This window comes from Telopea speciosissima, chromosome 5 (assembly GCF_018873765.1).
Source record: "Telopea speciosissima isolate NSW1024214 ecotype Mountain lineage chromosome 5, Tspe_v1, whole genome shotgun sequence".
Taxonomy (NCBI): Eukaryota; Viridiplantae; Streptophyta; class Magnoliopsida; order Proteales; family Proteaceae; genus Telopea; species Telopea speciosissima.
Window position 1 is genome coordinate 13,311,988 of NC_057920.1, and position 23,114 is coordinate 13,335,101.

At 38.9% G+C, this 23,114-nt stretch overlaps 1 protein-coding gene across 2 annotated transcripts; it reads right to left on the minus strand.

Moving 5' to 3' along the window:
- Window positions 1-1,140: 1,140 nt before the first annotated feature.
- On the minus strand, window positions 1,141-17,510 carry LOC122661171 (DEAD-box ATP-dependent RNA helicase 16-like). 2 transcript variants are annotated; one of them, XM_043856508.1, is made up of 9 exons: window positions 17,481-17,510; window positions 16,998-17,166; window positions 16,560-16,715; window positions 16,377-16,466; window positions 15,919-16,047; window positions 15,159-15,259; window positions 12,361-12,475; window positions 1,721-1,852; window positions 1,141-1,398 (listed from the first exon to the last, which is right to left on the minus strand). In XM_043856508.1, exons 2-9 carry the CDS (start codon window positions 17,154-17,156, stop codon window positions 1,285-1,287), a joined length of 996 nt encoding a protein of 331 aa, XP_043712443.1. In that variant the 5' UTR covers window positions 17,157-17,166; window positions 17,481-17,510; the 3' UTR covers window positions 1,141-1,284. The 2 variants fall into 2 exon arrangements, with proteins under 2 accessions (XP_043712443.1, XP_043712442.1); XM_043856507.1 differs by having other exon boundaries at window positions 17,442-17,507.
- Window positions 17,511-23,114: the final 5,604 nt, after the last annotated feature.

Sequence of the window (23,114 nt, forward strand, 5' to 3'; positions counted from 1 at the left end):
AATGAGAACTAGACCAGAAATTAGAAGGTTTAGGATTTAGTCAAACCAGCCAACAGATGGACACTCTCTTGGATCGAAGGTAGAGAATGCTAGGAAGAAGCAAAATATGCTGTGGATGTTCTCAGCTGCAACTGAAGGTAGTACTTGGTGTGGTGACTCTGCCCTACAAGTTTGGATCAATTCTGGTGGGTAGATTGATGGATGGATGGGTGGAATGAAATTAGAAAGTTTGTGAGAATGAAAGATTGAGACAGTGAGATGGGGGGAAGATGGAGATCGAGTGATGGTGCTGGTGGGGTGGATGTGTCCTCCAAAAATCAGCCTAAGTTGATGGCTGGTTGGAGGATTATGAGCTCCTCAGGTGCAGCTTCAAATCTGGAAACACAGGCAGCAAGGAGAACTCGATGTATCCAGCAGAGATTCAACAGCAGCAGCAACAGCAGGGTTAGAATGTTTTCTGATCAGAGAGGAAGTCTTCACAGCAGCTGCAATAGAAGAGCTCGAACAGAGAAAGGAACAGAGGGATAGAAGGGGAGAGGGATAAAGATATATCGGCACTCTCTGTCAGGTCTCTCAACCCTTCAGTACTAGCCTGAGAAACAATTCAAATTGCTGACCAAATAGTTCAATCTTCATTTAATAAATCGTGGGGACGGCTGAGAACAGCCTTTACATTATATAGAAGGCAAAGCTTGCTCCTCAAGAAAAAATAGAAAATAGAAACTGACTCAACAGAAAATAGAAACTAACTTCTTAGCAAATAAAACTAACTTATTTAGAAATAGTAGCTTCTAAATACTGACTACTAATTTTAGGAAATAGTAACTAGCTAACTCACCAAGTGGGGACCACTTTCAATTACTAATTTGGCCCTCACTGGTATTACAAAATCTTGCCAATAACTGGGCAGGTTTGCCCCCACAATTCTGGGTTTGAGAGACCAAGCAACTCCCAGCCCAGTTGGGCTGGCCCAACTTTAAGTTGGTAGGCCCTATGGCTCATTGGGTTGGTTCACCGATTGGTGAAGTGGATCAGCCCTTCTCCCATGAGTCCCCCTCTTGTATTGCTGGCCAAACAGCTTGGCTTCTGCATCAGTTTTCTTGGATTATTTTCCTCACCGGCTCACCCCCAGGCATCATTCTAAGTCAACATTCACATTTGAAGAGTTATTCCTCAATTCATGAAACCAATCAACAAGCTATTTATGACTTCATCCTCTGTGAATATCTACTTAGCATGAACTTGTGGCAGGAGTAAAACAACTCCAAAGCGTTACCACAACCCTTATTTCAGATCATCAGTTAAGAACAGGATAACAAGCACAAGACATACCTCAAGGATATGGAGACGTGAATTCTGTGGTAACTCGCCATTTAAAACAGCAGATCTGATTCCAAACTGCCACAAGCCAAATTTCAGTCTCAGCAATTAAAGGTTAAAAATTAAAACTCCAACCTTGAGTGGCTATACAAATAAATAATGCACAAGGAATCCATCTGAATGGTCCAACTTGAAGTTTAAAAAAAAAACAATAAAGTAGAAGTGAAAGAGATCTGCCACAGGTGTATGATGGATACATCAATAACGAGCATAAGGGCACTGTCGTAAAATGAGGGCACCATCACATTGGGTATCATCAAGTCCTGGTATACCCACAAGGACAAAAGGAAAAAGTGCAGCTCAATCCTGAATACCCATGATGCAGTAGATGTTACTGTACCTGTTCTAGGAAAAGTCTCAACCTGAAAGCCATGTCAATTGAATTGACAAATATCAGAACTTTTTTCTGAACAAGTTCCAGTTTCAAGAGAGCAAGGACGTGAAGTAGTTTGTCACGAGCACTGCATGAAATCTGAATAAACATTTAATTAGAAAAAGAGCAAATTTTTTTTTTTTTTTTGGGGGCGGGGGGGGGGGGTTGCAAAAAGTAAAGGTAACTGACATCTAATGACCCCGGATAAGAAAGATATAGTTCCAAAAAGAAACAGACATAAAGATAAACGGAAGAAGGCTGATGACCCAAAAAAAGGAAGAATAAAAATATGAAATCAATCATCATGAAATTTGATAAAATAAAGCTAAAAGAAACAAATTTATATGTCAGATGGGGGCAACCAAGACCTCTTAGATAACATTTCTTCTTCAATAAAGATAATAATGTCTCTAGTCAGTGATGACCATATACCTCAAATCAATATATCTATTGATATAAAATAATAAACTACAGGCATGAACACACTCACCTTTTATGCAAATGTAGAATATAAATTTTTATCGAGAATTTATCTCAACATTTTTTTCTTGGGGGTGTGATACTCGGATGATTATTGTTTGGAGAATTAATGCAAAAGTGGGACTTGTTATTTTAGTTCAACCTTCCACAGGTTCTGTGCTTCAGACCATGCTACTGTTTGTGGTTATTTGGGCAGAGGCGAACAGAGGTAATGCCAGTTTCATGGACATGATAGCTTGGTTATGGTGAATGAAGAAGATGGTGTATAAATAATTATATATATATATAACAAAAAGAGAAAAAAAATTGAACTGAAAAAAGGAGGTCTAGAACAAAGTTTCTGAAACCAGACCAGCAGCAAACCAAAAAAGAGGGCCTAATTACAGTTTGAGTCTTTTGATCAGTCAAACCACGGTTTAAAAAATGGATGACAAAATAATTAAAACTTGGGGAAAATTAGACAGAAAAACAAAAAAGGAACTGTCAAAAATCAAGAACACTAATCAGCATGGTCAATGGTGCCTCTCCCTTCTAGCGGTAGCTTGATGATTCGAGTCTCCATAGGCTTAATATTCATTTTTTACAGAAGGAAACTGTAAAATCGGATAGGACAGTCATGTAATTCGAAGAAAACAATAAAAACTAGCCAGTTTGATTCAGTTGTCAACTTATACGACTCTATGGTGAGAGCAAACCCGAAAGTGTCCTGTTCGGGCGAAACCAGTCTGGTCAAGTTCTAAAACTTGGTCTAGATTCTAGCAATCCCATCATCATATTTGCACAAGGAATTGAACAAAAATTGAGTAAATTAACTCTTGTCTTAGTTATGATTTATATTTCTATTTTTCTAACGGATTTCTATTTCTGCAGGCGTTTGGTATGATTTATGGCCCTCTCCTAAATATAAATCAAGATTATTAAAATTAATAAAAAAACTGATGAGCTGTTTATGATTTATGACAGAATCATTTATATCTGATGCAAGTTGTTAATGAACATGTGTCTATAAACAGCTCAAATGAAGGATAAAAAAGTAATTTTATTTTTCTTACAAGAAACGAGTCGTCCATTAGAGAGAAAACGAACAGAGGAGAAACAACACAGCTCTGCAAATCAGTACAATCTCTCTCTCAAACCTGAAAACCACTTTCTTTTTTCGCCCTTCTAAAATACATACTTTCCATATCCAGCTTGCTGCCTTCCACTCCGATGTAAAAGTGGGCCAACCCCATTAGATCATAGTTCAAGAACTCGCCGAGATCTCGGTAATATCTTTCTTTTTGAAGAAAAAAAAAAACAGACAATACTTAAAGGCGAAATGAAATACTACCCCAACTGGTTGAGATCTCGGTTCGACCGAGATTTGGACCAAACTTACCTTTATAATGTACATATCTCGATCGAGACAGTCAAGATCTCTCCAGAACTTGACAGAGAAGTGTGCATTTGACCTGATTTTTGAGGATTTTCGACAATGGTTTATGATAGAGATATATGTAATATGCTAAGATTGATGTATTGTACACTTTTACATTTGTAATGTTTATTTAAGTTGTTTTATATTAATTGTATGATTTCAATTACTAAATTATGTGTAGAACAGGGCCTATTAGTACATCGTCACCTACCAACCTAGGGTCCAAGTAAAACTCCTATTTGGACTTTGTTTTTGCAAAATTTGATAGTGTTATTGTGTTTAAATGATCTAAAATAGACAGGCCCAAACTAGGTCTAAAACCCATCGAAACCAGCCTTCGAGTTCCAAAAAAAAAAAATTTACACCAACTCGCCGAGATCTCGGCCCAACTTGGTTTTTGGGTTGGGCGAAAACCTGTACTGAAACCGAGTTCTTGAACCTTGCATTAGATGGTTTTCTGTGATGGGAGGGACCTAATGCAGGAATTGGACTCCTACAAACAAGAAGGGATTGCATGTGAAGAAAACCAAAATTTATAGGTAATTGCTCCAATTTTGTTGCCATATAATTTACCTACTTTTGGGCTTTTATATGCCCATAGTACAAGATCTCGCTTTTGTCTCGGTTTCTTAGCCCACCAAATCGAGATGCCTTTTGTCTCGGTTTCTTAGCCCACCAAATCGAGATGCCTTGCGATACATAAAGCATTCAAGATCTCGACTGAAATCTTGCTATCTCACCGAGTTTTGGTCCATATTTCGATCTCGGTTCATTTTGGTCGAACCAGGCCCAATGAATTAAGTATATATCATAGTTGTCATGGCATCGCCATGGTGTCATATTGTTGGAGAAGGGTGCATATCAACCAACGATATGGTTGAGTCACGAATATCGACTGATATGGCCTCCATGGCGCCGACATGGGCGCCATACCACGACATATGGCCATATCGGGCTATATTCTTGTTTCAGTGTCTAAAACTTAAGTTTTAACAAATTTATTTTTTTTACCTTAATGCTTTTTCCTTAAATTTCCTTAAACATTATACCCTAACTCTCCCTAATTGGGAAAAATAGAAATCGAAAACAGACTCTCGGCCTCCTTCCTTCGACGGCGACGCAGTTCTTCACTTCATCGAACCCCTCTTCAGCCACGACTCTCGGCCTCCTTCCTCGGCTCCGGCGAGTACTCCCAGCTCCGGAAACCTCTTCAAGCAGGTAAGTAAAGTGCTTTTTGTTTATTTTTTTTATTTGGTTCTTCTTCTTCTTCTCCTCCCAGTCCTCCGGCGACTCTTTTTTTTTTCCTTGTATGAGACCAAGTGTATACTCGTCACACCACTCACCACCACCACTCTCACTCACTCACTCACGCACACACACACAACGAGAGAGAGAGAGAGAGTCATCTTCTTCACTTCCAGCGACTCCTCGTCTGTTTTTTTTTATAGGTAATAATCACAGCGAGGGAGAGAGTCGTGAGATAGAAAGAGACAGTCGACAGAGAGGCTGGGGGGTTTTCTTTTTACTTCTTGCCTTGCAGGCTTGCACACAGTTCACGGAGAGGGGTTTTTTTTCTTTCTTTCTTTCTTCTTCCCTTGCACACAGACACACACACACACACACAGGGAGAGACAGAGATTACAGCCAGTGGCCCAGTGGTCCACCACCACTCACACAAACACACACACGCAGAGAGAGAGACAGAGAGGGAGAGAGCAATTTTTTTTGTTTGGTAAAGCAACACCAACAGCAGCAAGCACCACCACGGCACCACCACACAATCATACAATCCATATTCACATCAGCAAAATTTTATTTTATTTTGTTTAGATGGGCTGTTTATTAGGTTTATTCACTCAATATAAATTATATTCTTGTAATTGTTTTTTTGTTTTGTTACTTTTGTAGTCACTTTCATATCTCAACTCTCAAAGAGTCAAGGACAACACTAGTGAATACTCGGTAGTCACCTAACATTTGATTTTTCAACTTTATTATCACATTTAGTGTTAATATCAAAGTATTTTTTATTTGATAGGCTAATCCATGATTTCATATACACTAATGGATATTACACTTTCATGAATTAAATCATAGTAGATTAGTAGTACAGTTTCATGTTTATTTTTTATGTTATAGGGTATATATTATAGCATACTAAATGACATTAAAAATAGGGAAAATAAAAAATAAAACATGGTCATTATGGCGGGTGACTTGTCGACATATCGATTAGACACCCCTCCACCGACTTGGATCGCCGTGACAACGAGACAACTATGGTATTATATACCATATTTCGACCCAAAACTAGACAAATCTCGCCTCCCTGATTTGAAAAACCCCTCCAAAGTTGTGCTTTTCACTATTTTTGTTGGGAAATTTCACATAAATTGCTGGAGATTAAAGATTGGTGGTTGGAGATTATTGATTGAAGCTTCAAGAACAGAGGAGTTGCATTTCTTCTCAAAAACAGTGTTAAATAAAAAACTCTTCTCAAAAACTACTTTTTGCATAGTTCCACCATGAATAATAGTTTGTTGTCTACATGGTTTCTATATGTGATGTATCTTACACCAATCTATAGTTTGATGGAGGTAGATTTATTTTTCTATTTTCAAATTATTTATTTATTTTTAGGTAAAATAAAATGGTTTTCTAGTAGCAGTGGCTCTCGATCGAGTTCCTTACGTTTCAAAGATATATACCGTAGGTTAGGGTACCTCCAGTAGGTTGATGATTCCATTTATAGGGCTATTGAGGACAACTTCGAGCCTACTTCCAGCATAATATATCATGGCCATCGTTTGTGATTCAATCAGAGCAGAGCTTGATTCGACAACAGCAACAACAACACGATCGTTTTGATGATCCAACAAGGCTCGTTTGATCAAGATGGCTACTAGGATCCTAGGACTATAGGATGGATAGGCATAAGCCATAAGCTAATTCATTCACTTGTATTTGTTTAATCTATGTCTCTTTCTAAGTTTCTAACAATTATTAACAAAACATGTATGATTATGAATATGATGCTTAATACACTAAATGGTTATGGTTTGATCTTTTTTAATTCCTAATGCTTAATTAAGTTGTTTTACACCTCTACTTTAATTATATGTGTTCTATTAGTACTAAATAATGTGTGGAATAGCCTAGGGTAGAGCTCACCTATGCCGTAGACTACCAACCTAGGGTCTGAAGTCAAAGTACCATTTTTTGTTTGAATTTGTAAAAACTAATGTTTCCATTGTGTTTAGAAAGCCTAAAATAGGGTGGATGTCAAGTTTCAAGACCTATCTTAACCATATGGCCACCAAAATCCACCACCGAGTCTTGACGGGAAAAAATACACCAACTCGCTGAGATGTCGACAGAATTTGGTTTCGTGGCTGGTCGAAAGTCAAAACCATGGGCGAAACAAAGTCCTAAACCCTTGTACATGCCTTGGGTTGAGGTTTCTAGATCTTTGATCCAACTCCATCAGTATACTATTAACTTTGGGATGTTGGGATTGCCAAAGTAAGTCTAGCTCAGATGAATCACTAGTTGCAGCCTCGAGCTCCTCAGAATCATTACCCATAGCCATATCAGCCTGGCTTCTCTGAAGATCATAGTTGTGGCTTCCTAGCTGTGATTCTCTTGTATAGTCGTTCTAGGTAGATCTTTGGATCCAGGAGAAATCTCAAACAGAAATGCTCAGGCAACTGGCCATTTTCACCATACCATATGGCCCAATGATTTTTCATCTCCATATACAACTTCCTACTTGTTCACCATGACATATCCAGAATAACATACAACACATATTTCCTATTCTAGAATCTATTCCATCTATCAGTACCAAATGATAAATTGAAATCATATCAAAGAGAGCCTAAGGGCATAGTAAGAACCAAAACAACAAGTTTGTACTTTAATTGACATCCAAAATGATCTACCATGCAAAAGTAAGAAAATACCCCAAACTAGCCCTGGGCCTGAAATCTTCAATTCCCGTTTCTGAATCTTCCAAAGTGAATTCAAGAACCTCCATTTGATTGTTATGACCACAAACCCTCAAACATCAACTTTTGAACTCTCTTAAACAAGGATATATAATGCAATCTGAAAATCTAGATTATGGATCTTAGATGCAGGCAGGTCCAATGATCAAATATGTGATCAGATCTGAGGTAACGGAAGCAACTGCATTGTTAAGGGAAGAAATCAGATCAATGGAAAGGGAGAGAAAAAAGATGAGATCTATCTGCTTGGGAGGAATAAGTGAGAAGAAGACAACAGAAAAAGAAGATACCAAGTTTGGGGATGCCAATCCCATATGCACTGCTCAACATCACCAAATCTCTTATAAAAAAAAATCATATTCTTTACTCAAATCATCTCTAATTGATGAAAATACATATACCTTCTAAAATTCCTAATTTGACTCCTAAAAAGACTCCTAATCATACTAACTCTCAATAAAGTAAATAAACTCAAAATATAACTCTATGTAGCTATTAAGTATTCTAATCTAACTCAAACTCTTAAATACTAATTCCGTGTACTAGCTTTCCCCATTTTTTAGTTTTTACGGGCTTATAAATTAGACCCATTACAATGAAACCCCCAAAAAATAAAAGGCTCAACCTATAATATAACTACCCAAAAATTGGACGGCCACCAACACCTTACGGACCTCCCAAGCTTGCGCATAGGCCTCCATACAGGATTAATGATGTAACTGCATCAATTCCCCTGGTGTTAAGAAAACTCACCCTCAAATTTTGTAGAAAGGTCGGAATAAGAATACTTTAAAGGACGCTTGCAGTTCCTTGTTTGAAACTAACAAAATCCAAAATATGAAGCTTCAATGTTGCAATCATGTCTTAAAATATGTGGGAAATAACAAATTTGTTCAAAACTATAATACTAAAACCAGAACTGAGAAAGCTTGAATGATCAATTGTGATCACCCAGGCACCTTTATTTATAATGCTGGAATATGAAATTAAGACTATTTTCAGAACGGAACTTTAATACCCTCCCCCACTGGATATCTGTTACCTTGGCTACAAGAGCACTGATAGTGCTTTATACCTTTCCATAGCCTATCCAATGGCTACTCTTACCTTCATACGTTCTTGTTCATACCAAGTGATATCCACATTGAATCCTTTCCATAAACACTCATGTTCAACACTGAATCTAGAAATTCATTCACACAATTATGGACTTATTGATCAAACATATTCTTCTCAGGCCAAGATCACCAAATTGCTAGGGTTTGAAATATTGGTACCAGTCGACTAAATGAAACTTCGAAGTCTCCACCCACCCCTTCAACAGGACATACTAAATTCCTGTGACCAATAAGGACTTCTAGTTTGGAATTTTAATATATAAAAATAATTAGTTCCACAAGCACATCTTCAGAGATCTAAACCACTCGGAAATATCTTACATGGTGGGACATAAAGTACTTCACATGATGAGTCCTGGGTTTGCTTTCTGTAGAGAACCTAGGACCTGTAACTAGTAACTCTAGAGAGAAGAAAAGAGAGAAGAGAAGATGGAAATTGTAAAATACATGAATTAATTAATTGAAAGGTAAACCCCTCTATTATAAATAGAGGAGTAATTACAAATAGATTAAACTAGGCGATGTGGGACTAAAACCCACATAGCCGACCGTACCTAATAACATAATAAATAAACTAACCCCGAAGGACCGAATACCCCCACGGTACTAATGCCCAACTTGAAATAAATGGAAAAAACTAAGTTGCAGCAGAATCCAGCTTGACATATGAATGCAGCTCCCAAATAAACCTTCAAGAACTTGAAAAAATAGATCTTCAAAACTTGGACAGACATGATCAAGAAACCGAGACGGAATGTCTTCCAAAAAAGGCAGCTTTTCAACGATCTTCAATAGCTATCCAGTGATGAATCTCGATTGTCATAGTGACTTAGAATCTTGAAGTGAAATAACTAGAGCAAGAAGCAAAAAACAAACTAAATCGCATGGGAAAAAACATCGTATCAACCCAACTAAAAGTCCTCAAATAGGCAACAACCAAATATCTTCAATACTCTTCAATACTTCAATCTCCCCTTACGGCAAACTCAACCCAATAACGAAGGATACCCAATGGCAATGGTGGAGAAAACGATCTTCTATGTTTTGCACCAATGTTCCCGCAAGTTCTCGTGTTCTCGCAATGTCGCGGTGTATTGTACATAATCCCCCTCACGTGTAGTACACGTGGACATAATAGAGATGATGTAAGAAATAGGGCAAAAACGTAATATTCCAGAATTTTCCAAAGGTGCTATGATTAAGTAAAAAGGAAGGAATGGCAAAATTGTAATTTACCAGAAGTTTCCAAAGGTGTTATGGGTAATACCAAATGTATGGGATATGAAGGGAATTAGAATTATTGAAAGAAAACGGTGTTGGAAAAAAAGGATGGCATGGCTGTAATTTGGTGGAAATCCACTTTTAAATACAATCCAAGCCAAAGGGCAAACTGGTAATAAACCCAAATTTTTAAGGGTCAATTGGGTAGACAAATAGGGGAATGTATGAAAAAGTAATGGCAGTTCCGTAAATAACCAGAATTATGCAAGGGGCCCTTGGTAAATAAGAAAGTAATGGGTCATGTAGGGAATTAGATTTATTGGTTTGGGAATGGCAGAATTGCAAATAACACAAAGTTGAAAAAGGAATGGCATTCTGGTAAATATGGTGAATAGGATAGGATTCCTTTGAAAGAAACAAAGAAGACCGTAGGATGTAGGAGTAAATAATTTCAAAAAATAAGGGCAAAGCTGGAAACTCAAATAAGGTAATGATGGCACATGATGACATGAAAATTTGGAGAATGGCTTAAGTGAAATAAAGAGAGAAAGGAGGGGTAATATATGAAACCAGAATAAAAGAAAAGAAAGCCACTTACGTTAGGAAGGTTGTCTTCAACATTCAGTCACGAACAAACACCTAGTGGAAAGAAGAAACTCAGATCAAGAGAAAATCCACGACAGATCTTTGTTTGGCCTAAAATTTCAGTGGTAGAGTCGCACTCCCAGGCCCTATTAAACCCAGGTGGTAGTTCCTACAAACAGCAAGCTCCACTCAAATATTTAGAGCCTTGAAATCAGATCGGCGGTAGAACAGGGAAGCAGTCACGTTTCGACTTAATCTTCAAAACAGAGGTTGGTTTGGGAGATGAAACCCTTGGATTAGGATCGCCTATGTGGGGTATTGCCCTCAATTAGAATCTCAGGCCAAAACCAAAGAGCAGCAACAGCAATAATTGAAGAACCAATGAACCATCCAAAATCAAACAAAAAAGGGTTTCAATAATAGAAAAGCTCCAACATTAATCGACTACAGCGTGAACCAGCCAGAAACCAAATTCGAAAAAAGGAGGCGATAACCAAAGGCGGAAATATTGTCTTCAACCTCTGAACTCAACGAAACACCATCAAGCAGAAAAAAATCATCAAAAGTCCAAGAAGGAGAGCATGATTGACTGTAGTTCGATCAGCAAAAGTTCTTTGATCAAACCAAAAAAAAACTTGGTTCGATCAACAGAAATTAATAGCAGCCGAGGTATAGAAGCAAATCAGAGGCAGCGAGACCATGTCTCTCAAACAGAGGCAGCATACGATCGAGAACAACCCTCTTTCAATCACCAACATAAAAAACCCATACGAAACCCTAGTTCTTCTTCTTCTATGAACTAGGGTTTCCTTCTTCAAACGGGAAACCCAAAATGACTCTCAAAACGGCAATCTTGGAGGGAATCAGTCACTAGTTGCCTAGCTCTGATACCATGTAGAGAACCTAGGACCTGTAACTAGTAACTCTAGAGAGAAGAAAAGAGAGAAGAGAAGATGGAAATTGTAAAATACTTGAATTAATTAATTGAGAGGTAAACCCCTCTATTTATAATAGAGGAGTAATTACAAATAGATTAAACTAGGCGATGTGGGACTAAAACCCACATAGCCGACTATACCTAATAACATAATAAATAAACTAACCCCAAAAGGACCAGAATACCCCCACGTTATTCTGGATTACATATTCCAACACTTTCTTACACTAAGTGAATGGGGCCCCCTCGGCCATTAATAAGGCCCACATATTTTTGTAAGGGGATGGAGGAGCTTCTACAATAGAGATTTACATGTTGGCTTCAAACAGAGCAGAATTATTGTGATATTTATCTTGTTGTCAATTGTCATAATAGGTGTGAGAATTCTTTCTCTACTAACAGATTCCATAGAGGAGTCGTGGTCATATCATAATTATGTATTGGAAAGGCTTATAAAAGGGCCTTGACCATGGGGCCTCTTTAAGTAGCCTCCTCTCTTTGCCTTTATTCTTAGGGAGTGAGAGTAAGAGTGGGAGGTAATAGTGAAGCCAGAGTACACCACGGACATAGGCACACAGCTGAACAATTTCAATGGTTGTGTTTCTTGCTCGAGGTTGCTTTGTTTATTTATTTTACTGCTTAATGCTTTAGGTGGTGGCCAAATTAAACAAGAACAAGATAACTTTGATTACTCAGATCACCTTTTTTTTTTTGATAAGTAGGCCTCAAGAAGAGTTGAACTCATTAACTCTTAATTTTGAGGTGTTGGTTCTTGCCAACTTAGCTACCCCTTTGGATTTTTCAGATCAATTTTCCCTAGTTAAGTGGGCAGAAAATCTTACCCAAAATTGCTGAACATTTTTAGGGATAATCTCATCCTTAGTATCTCCAACTTCTGGCAGAGTCAAAATGAACGGATTGTGTAGAACAAGCTTCTTTAACTTCTCAACATCAGCACTGCCATTCAAGGAAGAGACAAAAATTTGGCATAGATGAACCTTCATAAGCACTGGAAGAAGGAAATACAAATAATAATTTTGCAAGATGCTCTCATGAATATATGTGAAGCCTAATGTTACAGTTTCTCACTTCCCCCCCCCCCCCCCCTGTTTCAGACCAAGTAAATATATAGAGCAGGCAAAGAAGGTCTTTAGAGCATAGGAGTTATCAATATGATTGAAATCTATTAAACCTATTTACACTGCTTTTGTGTTATGAATTAACCAATTCAGGTTTTCAAATTCCCCCTCCCCCCATGAGGGGAGAGGGGTCGAAGGAATATTTATTATTAATTACAGAGTGAGAGAGAGCATAACGCCCGAACTGCTATAAATCTGAACATATTAGTAAAGCTTCATCAGCACATAATGGGGATCAGCTGTACAGGAGCTACAAGATGGAATCATTTTCATTAGGGAAAATTACATCCCCCTCCCATGTGTTTTCAATAATTACACCTCTCTCATACAGTTTATCTTGTGTTACAAACAGCCCCAGTCCGTTAGTGCGTCTCCGATAAGTGGTGACGTTAGTAAGGGGTAATTTATTTAATGCCCAAATACCCTTCTCTTCTTCCTCCTGCAACCCCACCCGCCCCCATCCCTGCGACTGCAAACACTTCCCCTACCCGTCCCTCCTTGTTGAGAAAGCCAGACGGGTTCGAACTGTGGACTTTCAATGGAGACGACTTCCATCGCAGGCGATGACATTCTTTGGAACTATGTGTACACTGCAGCGGCATACAGTGACTTGGAGAAGTTGCAGAGGTTGGTGATGCGCAAAGGATGTTCAATGTGTGAGCCAGATGCGCAAAGGATGTTCAGTAATTGACATGGGAGGAGTCGCTGGGGATATGTTATTGGCAGCCTCATCACTTGAGCTCCATTGTATGGTTGAAGAGAAACATCCTTTGAAGTTTCTTTGTGGTGGACGAATCATTTGGTTATCTTCCACGAACAACCCAAAAAGAAACAAAAAAAGAAGAAGGAAAAAATAGAAAGGTGGGAATGTCAAAGATGAAGCAGAAACGCCATTAAAGTTCAAACTTCAAACTTCAAACTTCAAAGTGTTAGCACTCAAACTTGAACCCATGTCTTCATGCTGGCAGTGCGAATTTTTATCATCACACGCCTGTGACGGCTCATGGAGTATATATCAATCTAGCAAGCCTACAACTACTTCCTGAATATAGAACTCCGATCATATCAGTAGCTCTTAGTAGTTTCCTCTTTCTTGCAGCTAGCTCTTTCAAACCTATTGATGGGTTTCTAATACCCTCTCAAAACTGAGTTTAAAAACCAGAACCGCTGTGAAGGGACCAGATTCAAGAGATATATTGGACGATCAGAAACTCAGATTGAAGTGAAAACTTGGTCGAAGGTCTGATTTGTAGAGGGGAACAACTCCTCAAAAATATAAGCTGATCTGATGGTCTGATCTGTAAGTTATAAAGATATCCTATTAGGGATAGGATTCTTTAAAACAGAAATCCAGATTTGAATACCGATAACAGGTCTTAATAGACTCAAAAAAGTTATCAATAGTGCATCAAAACACCAACAAAGTGGGTTTCTGTTTGTTGAGTCTGGAAGAATTGTGGAGCCTGCTGATTGCTGAGAATAGTTGGAACATGGTATACAGGACAACTTATGTGGAGGGATTCCATGGTATAAAGATCAGCCAACAACAGAGCATGGTTTGGAGACCGGCCACTGTAAGGTATTCATGGAATCAGAGGATGTGGGCAGGACTCTTGACCTCTCTGTTCTTGGATCATATGAAGAACCATACAGGAGGCTGGCCAACACGTTCGGCATAGAAAGGTCAAAAATGCTGAGCCATGTGCTCTACAGGGATGCCACAGGTGGGGTTAAAAACACACCGGAGATGAACCATTCAGGTGAGCCTTCCTCCTTTTCTGATTGCCATTTGCCCTAAAAGCTCAAAGAGGCAGGATCTGGATTTTGTTAAATGGCCTATGTTCTTTGAGAGTCTGACATGGTTATTTTGCTTGTGCATTGCAGCGAGTTTATGAAAACTGCAAGAAGGCTCCAATTCTAATAGATTCAAGCAGCAACACCAAATGTGGTATGCATGAGTGGAGCGGGGAGATGGGTTGTGCCAGCGGCAGGGGTCTCCACCAATCCTCACCAAGAGAGATCAGAGAAGGGAATATGGGGATTGATTGGCCAAGAAAGAGAGAGCATGAGTGGGGGTGGGAAGATGGGCTGTCCCGGCAGCATGACTGGGGGCAGGGAGATGGGTTGCGCCGGCAGCAAGGATGGGGGCGGAGTTACAGGAAAGGGGGTGGGGACGGGGCTGTAGGGTAAGGGTTGAGGAGAGCGAATTGAGGAAGATAATGCAGGGAAAGGGTTAAGGGTAAAACAGTCTTTTCCAAACTATAACTAACACCAGGCTAACACCGTCAGCCAGAGGGGGTACGAGTGTAATTGTTGAAACACGGGAGGAAGTTGTAATTAGGGCAAATTACAGGGGAGGGGTGTAATTTTCCCTTTTTATTAATACAATATACAGTTATACACAGAACCCCAAGATGACACAAACTGCTGGGAGTTGTCAAGTAATAGCACAATTAGTAAGCTTAATTACAGACACTCGAAAAGAAATGTACACAACAAACCTTGAGGTTGCAGACATAAGAAGTGATTGACAACGTCGAGGGATATAAGGAGTAAGTGCTTTTAGATCATCTTCGTAGCCATATGACAAAAGAAGGTCGGCCTGGAAACATATCAATGTTTTCTTAGTCCAATAAAGGAAAATAAGTGACCAGAATTCTAAGGTAAGGGAAAATACCCACAGGAACTGTGAATGCAACAAGGTTAAATATTCAGACAGGACAAAGCAAATAAATCTCACAGAATGATGATTAATTTATTCATAATAAACAATTAAAAGCTTATGCAAGTCAGATCCTTGCATGCATGAATTAGTCATACAATGAGACAAAACATTTTTCAATCAGAAAGCACATGATAAAAATGTATTAATAAGATCCAATATTTTCGCATCTTCAAACTTATGCTAGGGTATACCCTGGAAACAATGCACTACACTATGACCCAGGTATGGTGACAAGTGAGTAGCCAGACCCATTTAGTTGGGATAAAGCTTTATTTTAGTTAGTAGAGCTGTGAATGCAATAATTGTTTACATGTACAACTAAGCATCATCTGCCCTTTGGTGATCTAACTTCCATACCACTCATTTAGAATTTTATAACAATAAATATATGAAAAGAAACTCCGGTAGCATAATGGTTCCCATTGCAATAAATACTTCTCCAATGGGAGTAGTATTTTGATGCAGGTTCAGCTTAAAGTTCCAATCACGAAATATATGGGAGAGAGAGAGAGAGAGAGGTTTTCAAAAATCCGTACCTCGTCCAGAACAAGGATCGAAAGTGAATCCTGAAGGGACTTTGCTTGAAGAACGTCTCCTGACATACATGTTGAAATGCAAGCTGGTGTGGAGACCAGAACATCAGGTGGCCCAGACAATGCAGCACGCTAGGAGCAAGAACACAATAAACATAGACCATGTTATGCCCCAAGATAATTTTGCAGCACCTATTCCCAACACCACTAACTCTAAAAGTTGAATAGGCACAGACATGGTTTGAGGAATCGGGATCGAATCGGCGGAATCGGCCAATTTGGATCGGAATTGGCTGAGACCAATCCTGATTCCGGCTGATTCAGATCGGGGTTTCTAGGGCATTTTTGCCAATTCCTGCCATTTCTTAGCCGATTCCTGCCAATTTGGATCAGAATCTGCGGCGACCAATTCCGGTGCTGATTCCAATTTCTAAAACACTGGGCACAGAAAATCCACCTACCAAGTCAGAAACGGGCATGCTGCTTGTTAATTGCACAACTTTCAGTTGAACTCTACAGGGCTCAATGAGAGATAGTACCTCAGAATAAACCTTAAAAAAAAAAAATAAATAAAGATAAGAAGTCCGAAGCTGGCAAATAATTAGTTCTTCAGAAACCAACATTTAGCACTAGGTATAACATGCCTGTTGGCACAGTTCACGGGTAGGGACAAGAACCAAGGCACATGGAGCAGTTTTTGGTGAACCAACATCCAAAAAGAGCTTCTGGAGTAACGGCAGGAGGTAAGCAAATGTCTTTCCAGAACCAGTTTTTGCCCGAGCAACGACATCCTTGCCTTCCTGGACAACATCATGCAGTGGAAAATAACAACAATACTAATTACAAGAAAGAGCATTAAAACCCAAAATTCGACCTACCATTCTAATAGATAAAGTCTAGTCAAGTCAGCATTAGAAAAGCATGGTAATGGGGCTCATCACATTTTGACACTGATAGCCTAACTTAGGGTTTTAGAAACAAAGAGTAATTTAACAAATAAACTACAACACTTGGGCTATAAAAGTGGAACGAGAAGCTTGGCAATGCTAATACAATGAAACAATGTGATCAATAAAACTGACCAAAATCAATGGGATGGCCACTTGCTGGATAGGAGTTGGTTTTGTGATACCCTTCTTTGTCAGTGCCCGAATCAGGCGGGGTTCCAAACCAAGTTCCTCGAAGGTCTTAATTTCTTCTTCTTCCTGTCCACCTTCTTCATTCTTCATGACATTAGCCATGGACTCTCAACTGAAACATACCGTTCAACTAAATTCAGATATGACGGGACCACAGAGAAAACAGATGGATAAACACGTGAGTTCGAAAATTATGAATCAAAACTATAAGCAATGAATTTCACCCAATTGTTTCATCGTTCTTCTTGCTGCTAGAGAAAGAGTGGGGGTGGGAATCTACATCGGATTCTTTAAAAGAAGAGAAAACCAAAGAATAACACCAAAACAGAAGAAAACCAAAGAATAACATCAAAACAGAGTATGAGGAAAACCCTTGAATATGATTACCTGTTCGCAGTGTACAAAAGAAATGGTTGAAGAACTGACAATTTCAAGTCTTCAACTGTTGTTCTTTAGAGCATAGTTAGGAAGTTTGGGAATTGTTCTTTAGAGCATAGTTAGGAAGTTCGGGAATGGAAAAAAACAGGTATGGATATATACATGTATTAAATGGCCCTAGATTTCATCAATACTTTTAAAAATTCAACATAAAAAAATGTGGGAGGCAATAATACAGTGTGCATGAAAATACATGTTTAATATGCTTCTTGTTTGAAAATCCGGGAGCAAAACTATGGGCATTAATCATTATATCAATATGCAGCAGGCATGTACATCACTCAACAAACACAATAATAGCATATAAAATACACAATTTATCAAAAAAAGAAGTCTCCCAACTAAAATAAACACAAGAAAATAGCGGAAAAAAACTTAAGCAAAATTGTATAGCAAACCCCTATAAGTAGCAGAGTTCAAAATTTTGACCAAAATGTGGAAATTTGATGGCATATTTTAGTTTGACACTCGTCGAAACGAAATGGCATGCGAATTGAGGGGTCTTCAATGTTTCGATTCGATTTTCTCATCGAAATGTACCATGTGTATCGGTGCCATTTCAGTCAGTTCAGTGGTAAATTTCGGTGCTATTTGGGTGGTATATTTCGATTTCAACCAGGGTAAAAATCCCAATCGGAACCGTAATCTAAAACCTTGATAAGCAGATGAATATGTACCTCAAAACTTACCAAAAAAGGCCCCACTAAAGAACAAGATATTAAATATAATCACAATAAATGGAGAAAGAAATCAGAACAAGAATCTTTTTTATCTAAATACAGTGTAGATGAGAGAGATCTAAGTAAAAAAGATTTGAACAGCATATTATCATGCATAACATATATATCTGACTGAATTTAAGTCACTTGTATAGCCGTGACCCAGGAAAGAACTGTCACAATTCAATGCAGTAAGTATTTTCTGATGCCCCATTGAGCGCAAGGTAGGCTCAAAACCATAAGTTGAACAACTTTTTTACTTTCTTTAATTTTATGATTTATTGAATATTTTCATTTATGGTTACCTACTGGATGCACATAGGGAAACAGTTCACAGGATATGTAATTGAAATAAAATGAAATAGATAAGGGAGAGACTAACATTTTCAGTAGAGCATCGGGACACCAAAGAGGGAAAATGACAGCTTGATAAAAAGTAAGTCTTTATTCCACTACCAAAAACATCAAGCCTACTACAATAGCATACAAACAAAGCACATACGTGCGCACCCGCAAGTATAGTTAGTTAAAACAGGAATGGCAAAAAAAAATTGTTTGGGATGGCGTGTTTTAAACGGCTAAAAAAGGGCGGGATAAAAAAGGTCAAACATTTTGAGAACAGAGAAAGAAAGAAAAAAAACAAACAAACAAAGAAACAAGAAACGAAAACAGACGGCATGCGTTTTAAACGTTTAGATTTTTCATGTACTGGACTAAAAAAACGGAAATATACACATAAATTGGAGAATTATTTGAGAGTATGCTATTCTAATTTTTGGGTGAGGGAACGTGGTGGCCTTGTGGGTGATCATATTTTTAACCTTATCCTTATTAATCAAATTAAACCAATATGGTTGATGGAGAATTGTAAATTGGATTAATAACTGAATGTATCAACAGAATAGGACAAAAAAACACTAATTATCCAGATAATGTTGTTTACTCTAATCTCCAAATCTGAAAATGACCAGATGAATGCATGTTAGTCGTAAGTTTCATAATCACCATATAATCCAATGCCTGAAAGCCCTACCCTGTTTGTAGTTTAAATTCTATCATAGGTTCACTTTGAAAGCTAGATAAAACAAAACTTTCTATGATCAATAAAAGTTCAACCGAATCACAAAAAAAAAAGTTTGGTTTTTGGGTTGAAGCAAACAACTACTCCTTACACTCTTCGTTATTCTACTGTAGTTTAAACAACATTTCCAAACATTTGGACACCATTTGGATCTACATCCAAAATTCGGATCATCTTCAATGATCCTAACAATCTAAACAACTTTTTTGTTTGGATGGGTATTTGATTGATAAAGCATGATGGGAGCAACTCTGGGGAGATCATCCCTAAATTCTATTAATGGGATGGATGGTACTTGTCCAGTTTCTAGTCTGATAGGAAACAATGAGTAATATCTTTATTAAATTGTGAGTTTGTTTGAGCTATTTGGGTTTGCTTCTTCCTCGGTTGTCAGAACTCGAAATGAATAGAATGATTCAAGAGTTGATTTATCACCAATATGCCCAGCCATTTGGGAGGCCCATAACAACTTCTGTTTAATAAGATTAAATCCATTCGATCCTCCATTCTTGCAAGGGCTGGGGATATGCATCGCTCTTCTGTGGGAACCATAGTAATGCTATGCCAATGTTCAGTCTCATACACCACAAAGGATAATGAAACCACAGTGATGCATCAATGCTATGCCAATGTTCAAAGGATTAAAAATTAGGGCAAAATTCAAAATTTCAAATACGCAACAATCCATTTAGTGCCTGACTCGGCAGCTCCTTGGCACTGTCGTCAATCCAAAAACCAACACAGGTTCAGACTTCGAAGTTCAGGGTGTCTGGTAGAAACCCTCTTCTCCAGAGCTCAAACAAGAGCTGGACAACGAAGAGTGAAGTGCTAAATGTCGGTCGCTCTTATTCGCAAGCAACAGGGGATGGAAGTTGGAACTTGGTCGTGTTTCCACAAGCTAGCAGAGAGAGAAGGAGAGAGTGTTTACCTCGTCTGTGTTGCTACTGCAAGGCACGCGGCTTCGAAGACTCGAACGAACTCTCGCAGCTCTGTTCGCTCCGAGCCTCCAACTCGTTCACAGGTTCTCTTCTCACTTTCTCAGACTCAAGGGCTCGAAGATGAAGAGGGATAGAAGACGGAAAGACTTGAGTGAAATAGGGGAAAGAGAGATTTAAATACGGGGGTAATTGTGTAATTCAAATGTCCGTTTTTATCCTTTCGAAAAAAACGGGAAACAAACAAAAAGAGCATTACCCGAATTCAGGGAGACACAGAGAAAGGGTTTCCAACAAGGGAGAGTCTGGCGAAGACAACAAATAGCGGCGAGGGCGACCGGCGAACCAGAACTCAGGAGGGTGACAGCGCAGGGATGTGCCAAGCAAAGAAAGACGAGGGAAGGGAAAGGGTTCCCTGCAGAGACGAGTACGGGCATCAGGGTCCAGGAATCGAACTCGGGTGCAAAGATCATAATAAGTTCGAGTATGGCAAAAACAAAAAAAGAGGGTATGGGTAAAAGACTGCTTTACCCCTAGGTCACTTGGATGGCCAAAACCTTTTCGGATAAATCTGTTTTATCAAGGAGTTAAATACGCGTACCTCTATAATGCACCCTATATTCCTCGTACCCCTAAGCTTCTGATAAGTCCACGTATCACCCCTCAATATTTCACGTACCACCCCTGCTTTATCTCCCTAATGCCATTTAAGTCCACACCAGATATTAATTGCTAAAAGATGACCAAACAACCATTTCTTCTATTTATTCTAAAATTTGAAAAGACCTAATTACCCTGACCTATTTGCTAAAATTTGAAAAAATCAAAATGCTCTCATCTTCCCCAAATCATCTTCTTTTACATACCCACCACCATCACCACCGCCACCACCACCACCACCACCACCACCCACCATTAACACCATCACCATCCCACTGTGAAGCCCCACCTCACTATCTCTCCTCCCCTCCTCTACTTCCTCCACCTCTCGTTGAGTTGGGAGCCACAGCCAAAGCATCGCTGATTGTAGTGAAGTTCCCACTCCCATCTTTAGCCACAACCAAATCATATTTCGTTCGTTGATCGATGTCTGCAACAACCTTCGATCCTTGCACATGATTCCACTTCCTCTTTGCAAACAGTGATCCTACAAGAAAGCTCACAATGCAAAGAGCCAATATGGCTTTCCCTGAAATTGGTTTTCCTCTCATTTTCTATGTCTCTGTATTGATTTCCGGCAACAAACACACTGTTCCAATAGATCTCCTGAGTCCAAACACTATCTTCTTCTCCAGTAGAAAATGGAGAAATTAAAGATAGAATGAAGCATATGATGAGCCTCAGGACGGGTAACAAGCTTGGTTTTAAAGATTGGTTTCAAGCTTCAATGTAATTTAATGTGGGGGATTGAACATTTAGGGTAAAATATTCGAACTCTCTCAACAACATCCCATCTTCAAAATAGGGTCTCTGTTTCAATAATCAGGTTTGGGAGTGGGTTTTGGAAATCGGGTAGAGTGAGTGGGTTAGCTAGGTATTTTTAGTGAAATCAATGAAAATGCCTCTTTACTCTTGGAAGTGGAAGAGATGTTGGCGATATTCAATTTCTTGAGCATCGCTAAGGAATTACTAACCAAACGACTGATACGGTACAATCTCTTCTCAATTTTCTTCCTCACTTTCCCGTTGCTGTAAGCTAACCCATCAAGACAAGTGTACTGGTTCGTCATTGCTCCACTCAACAGCGTCTGCAAGTCATGGTAACGCTTCAAAGTTGAGGTTTTCGATAAATCGGAGAGGGAGGATTTGTTTACAGAGATGCTGCAACTTGGAGTGATGAGGAAGTAGAGGAGGGGAGGAGAGACACTGAGGTGGGGCTTCACGGTGGGTGGTGGTGGTGGTGGGTATGTAAAAGAAGATGATGATTTGGGGAAGATGAGGGCATTTTGGTCTTTTCAAAATTTTAGTAAATAGGTCAGGGCAATTAGGTCTTTTCAAATTTTAGAAAAGATAGAAGAAAGGGTAATTTGGTCACCTTTTAGGATTTAATACCTTGTGTGGACTTAAATGGCATTAGGGGGGTAAAGTAGGGGTGGTACGTGGAATATTGAGGGGTGATACGTGGACTTATCAAAAACTTAGGGGGGTACAAGGAATATTGGGTGCATTACAGGGGGGTATGCGCATTTAACCCTTTTATCATGTTAAGCCTGAATCTAGCTTTGGTGCAAAGACAACACTATTTTGTCATTATTTCGTCGTATATCTTTTGGGAAAATTATCCTCTCCAATTCCTTAAAGTGTGGCAGTGCGGCAGTTCTAGGCGAAGATGTCCGCATCTAACCGTCCATATCAATGAGCTAGGGCTGTTGGATGCGACAGCTGCCAGGTGTCAACATCTCCACCTAGCACCACCATACCTTCTTCATTTTTTTTGTGGTAAAATAGCACTACTGTATTGCCACAATTTAGAAATTGGAGAGGATAATAATCCTATGTTTTGTGGGTTTTTTATTTTGAGTATAGTTTTGACTATGTTCTTGGAAGAATTTGTGGTCGATTTTCGTATTATTGGATAGTAATTATGAATAATTTTTCGATGATATATAGATCGCCAAAATCCAATGATCAAATCTTCAAAAATCAATGTCCAAAAATTAGCCAATATAGCAAACTTTTCCAATAAATCAGGATTTTCTAGGCCAACCAAACCTTGCCGCATGACAAGATTTTTGGTGAGACCACCAAGGGAGGCCTGGTGGTGCCGTCAAGACCCTCCTAGTGTTGCCAACTTTTGTGAAATGACCAAAATGCCTTCCCCTAAAAAACTACAAATAGCGGCCTGCAACTCATTTTCAAAAACAACGTTCACAATTCAAAGATTTTG

Bases quoted from the DNA above. Each gene is read 5' to 3' on its own strand.
- LOC122661171 (XM_043856508.1), bottom strand. From the start codon at position 17,156: ATGGCTAATGTCATGAAGAATGAAGAAGGTGGACAGGAAGAAGAAGAA. The intron at 16,048-16,376 runs GTAGGTGGATTT...TCTTGCTCCTAG, and splicing joins GCATGCCCGTTTCTGACTTG to CGTGCTGCATTGTCTGGGCC. The intron at 12,476-15,158 runs GTTTGTTGTGTA...CTTGAATGGCAG, and splicing joins CTTATGTCTGCAACCTCAAG to TGCTGATGTTGAGAAGTTAA.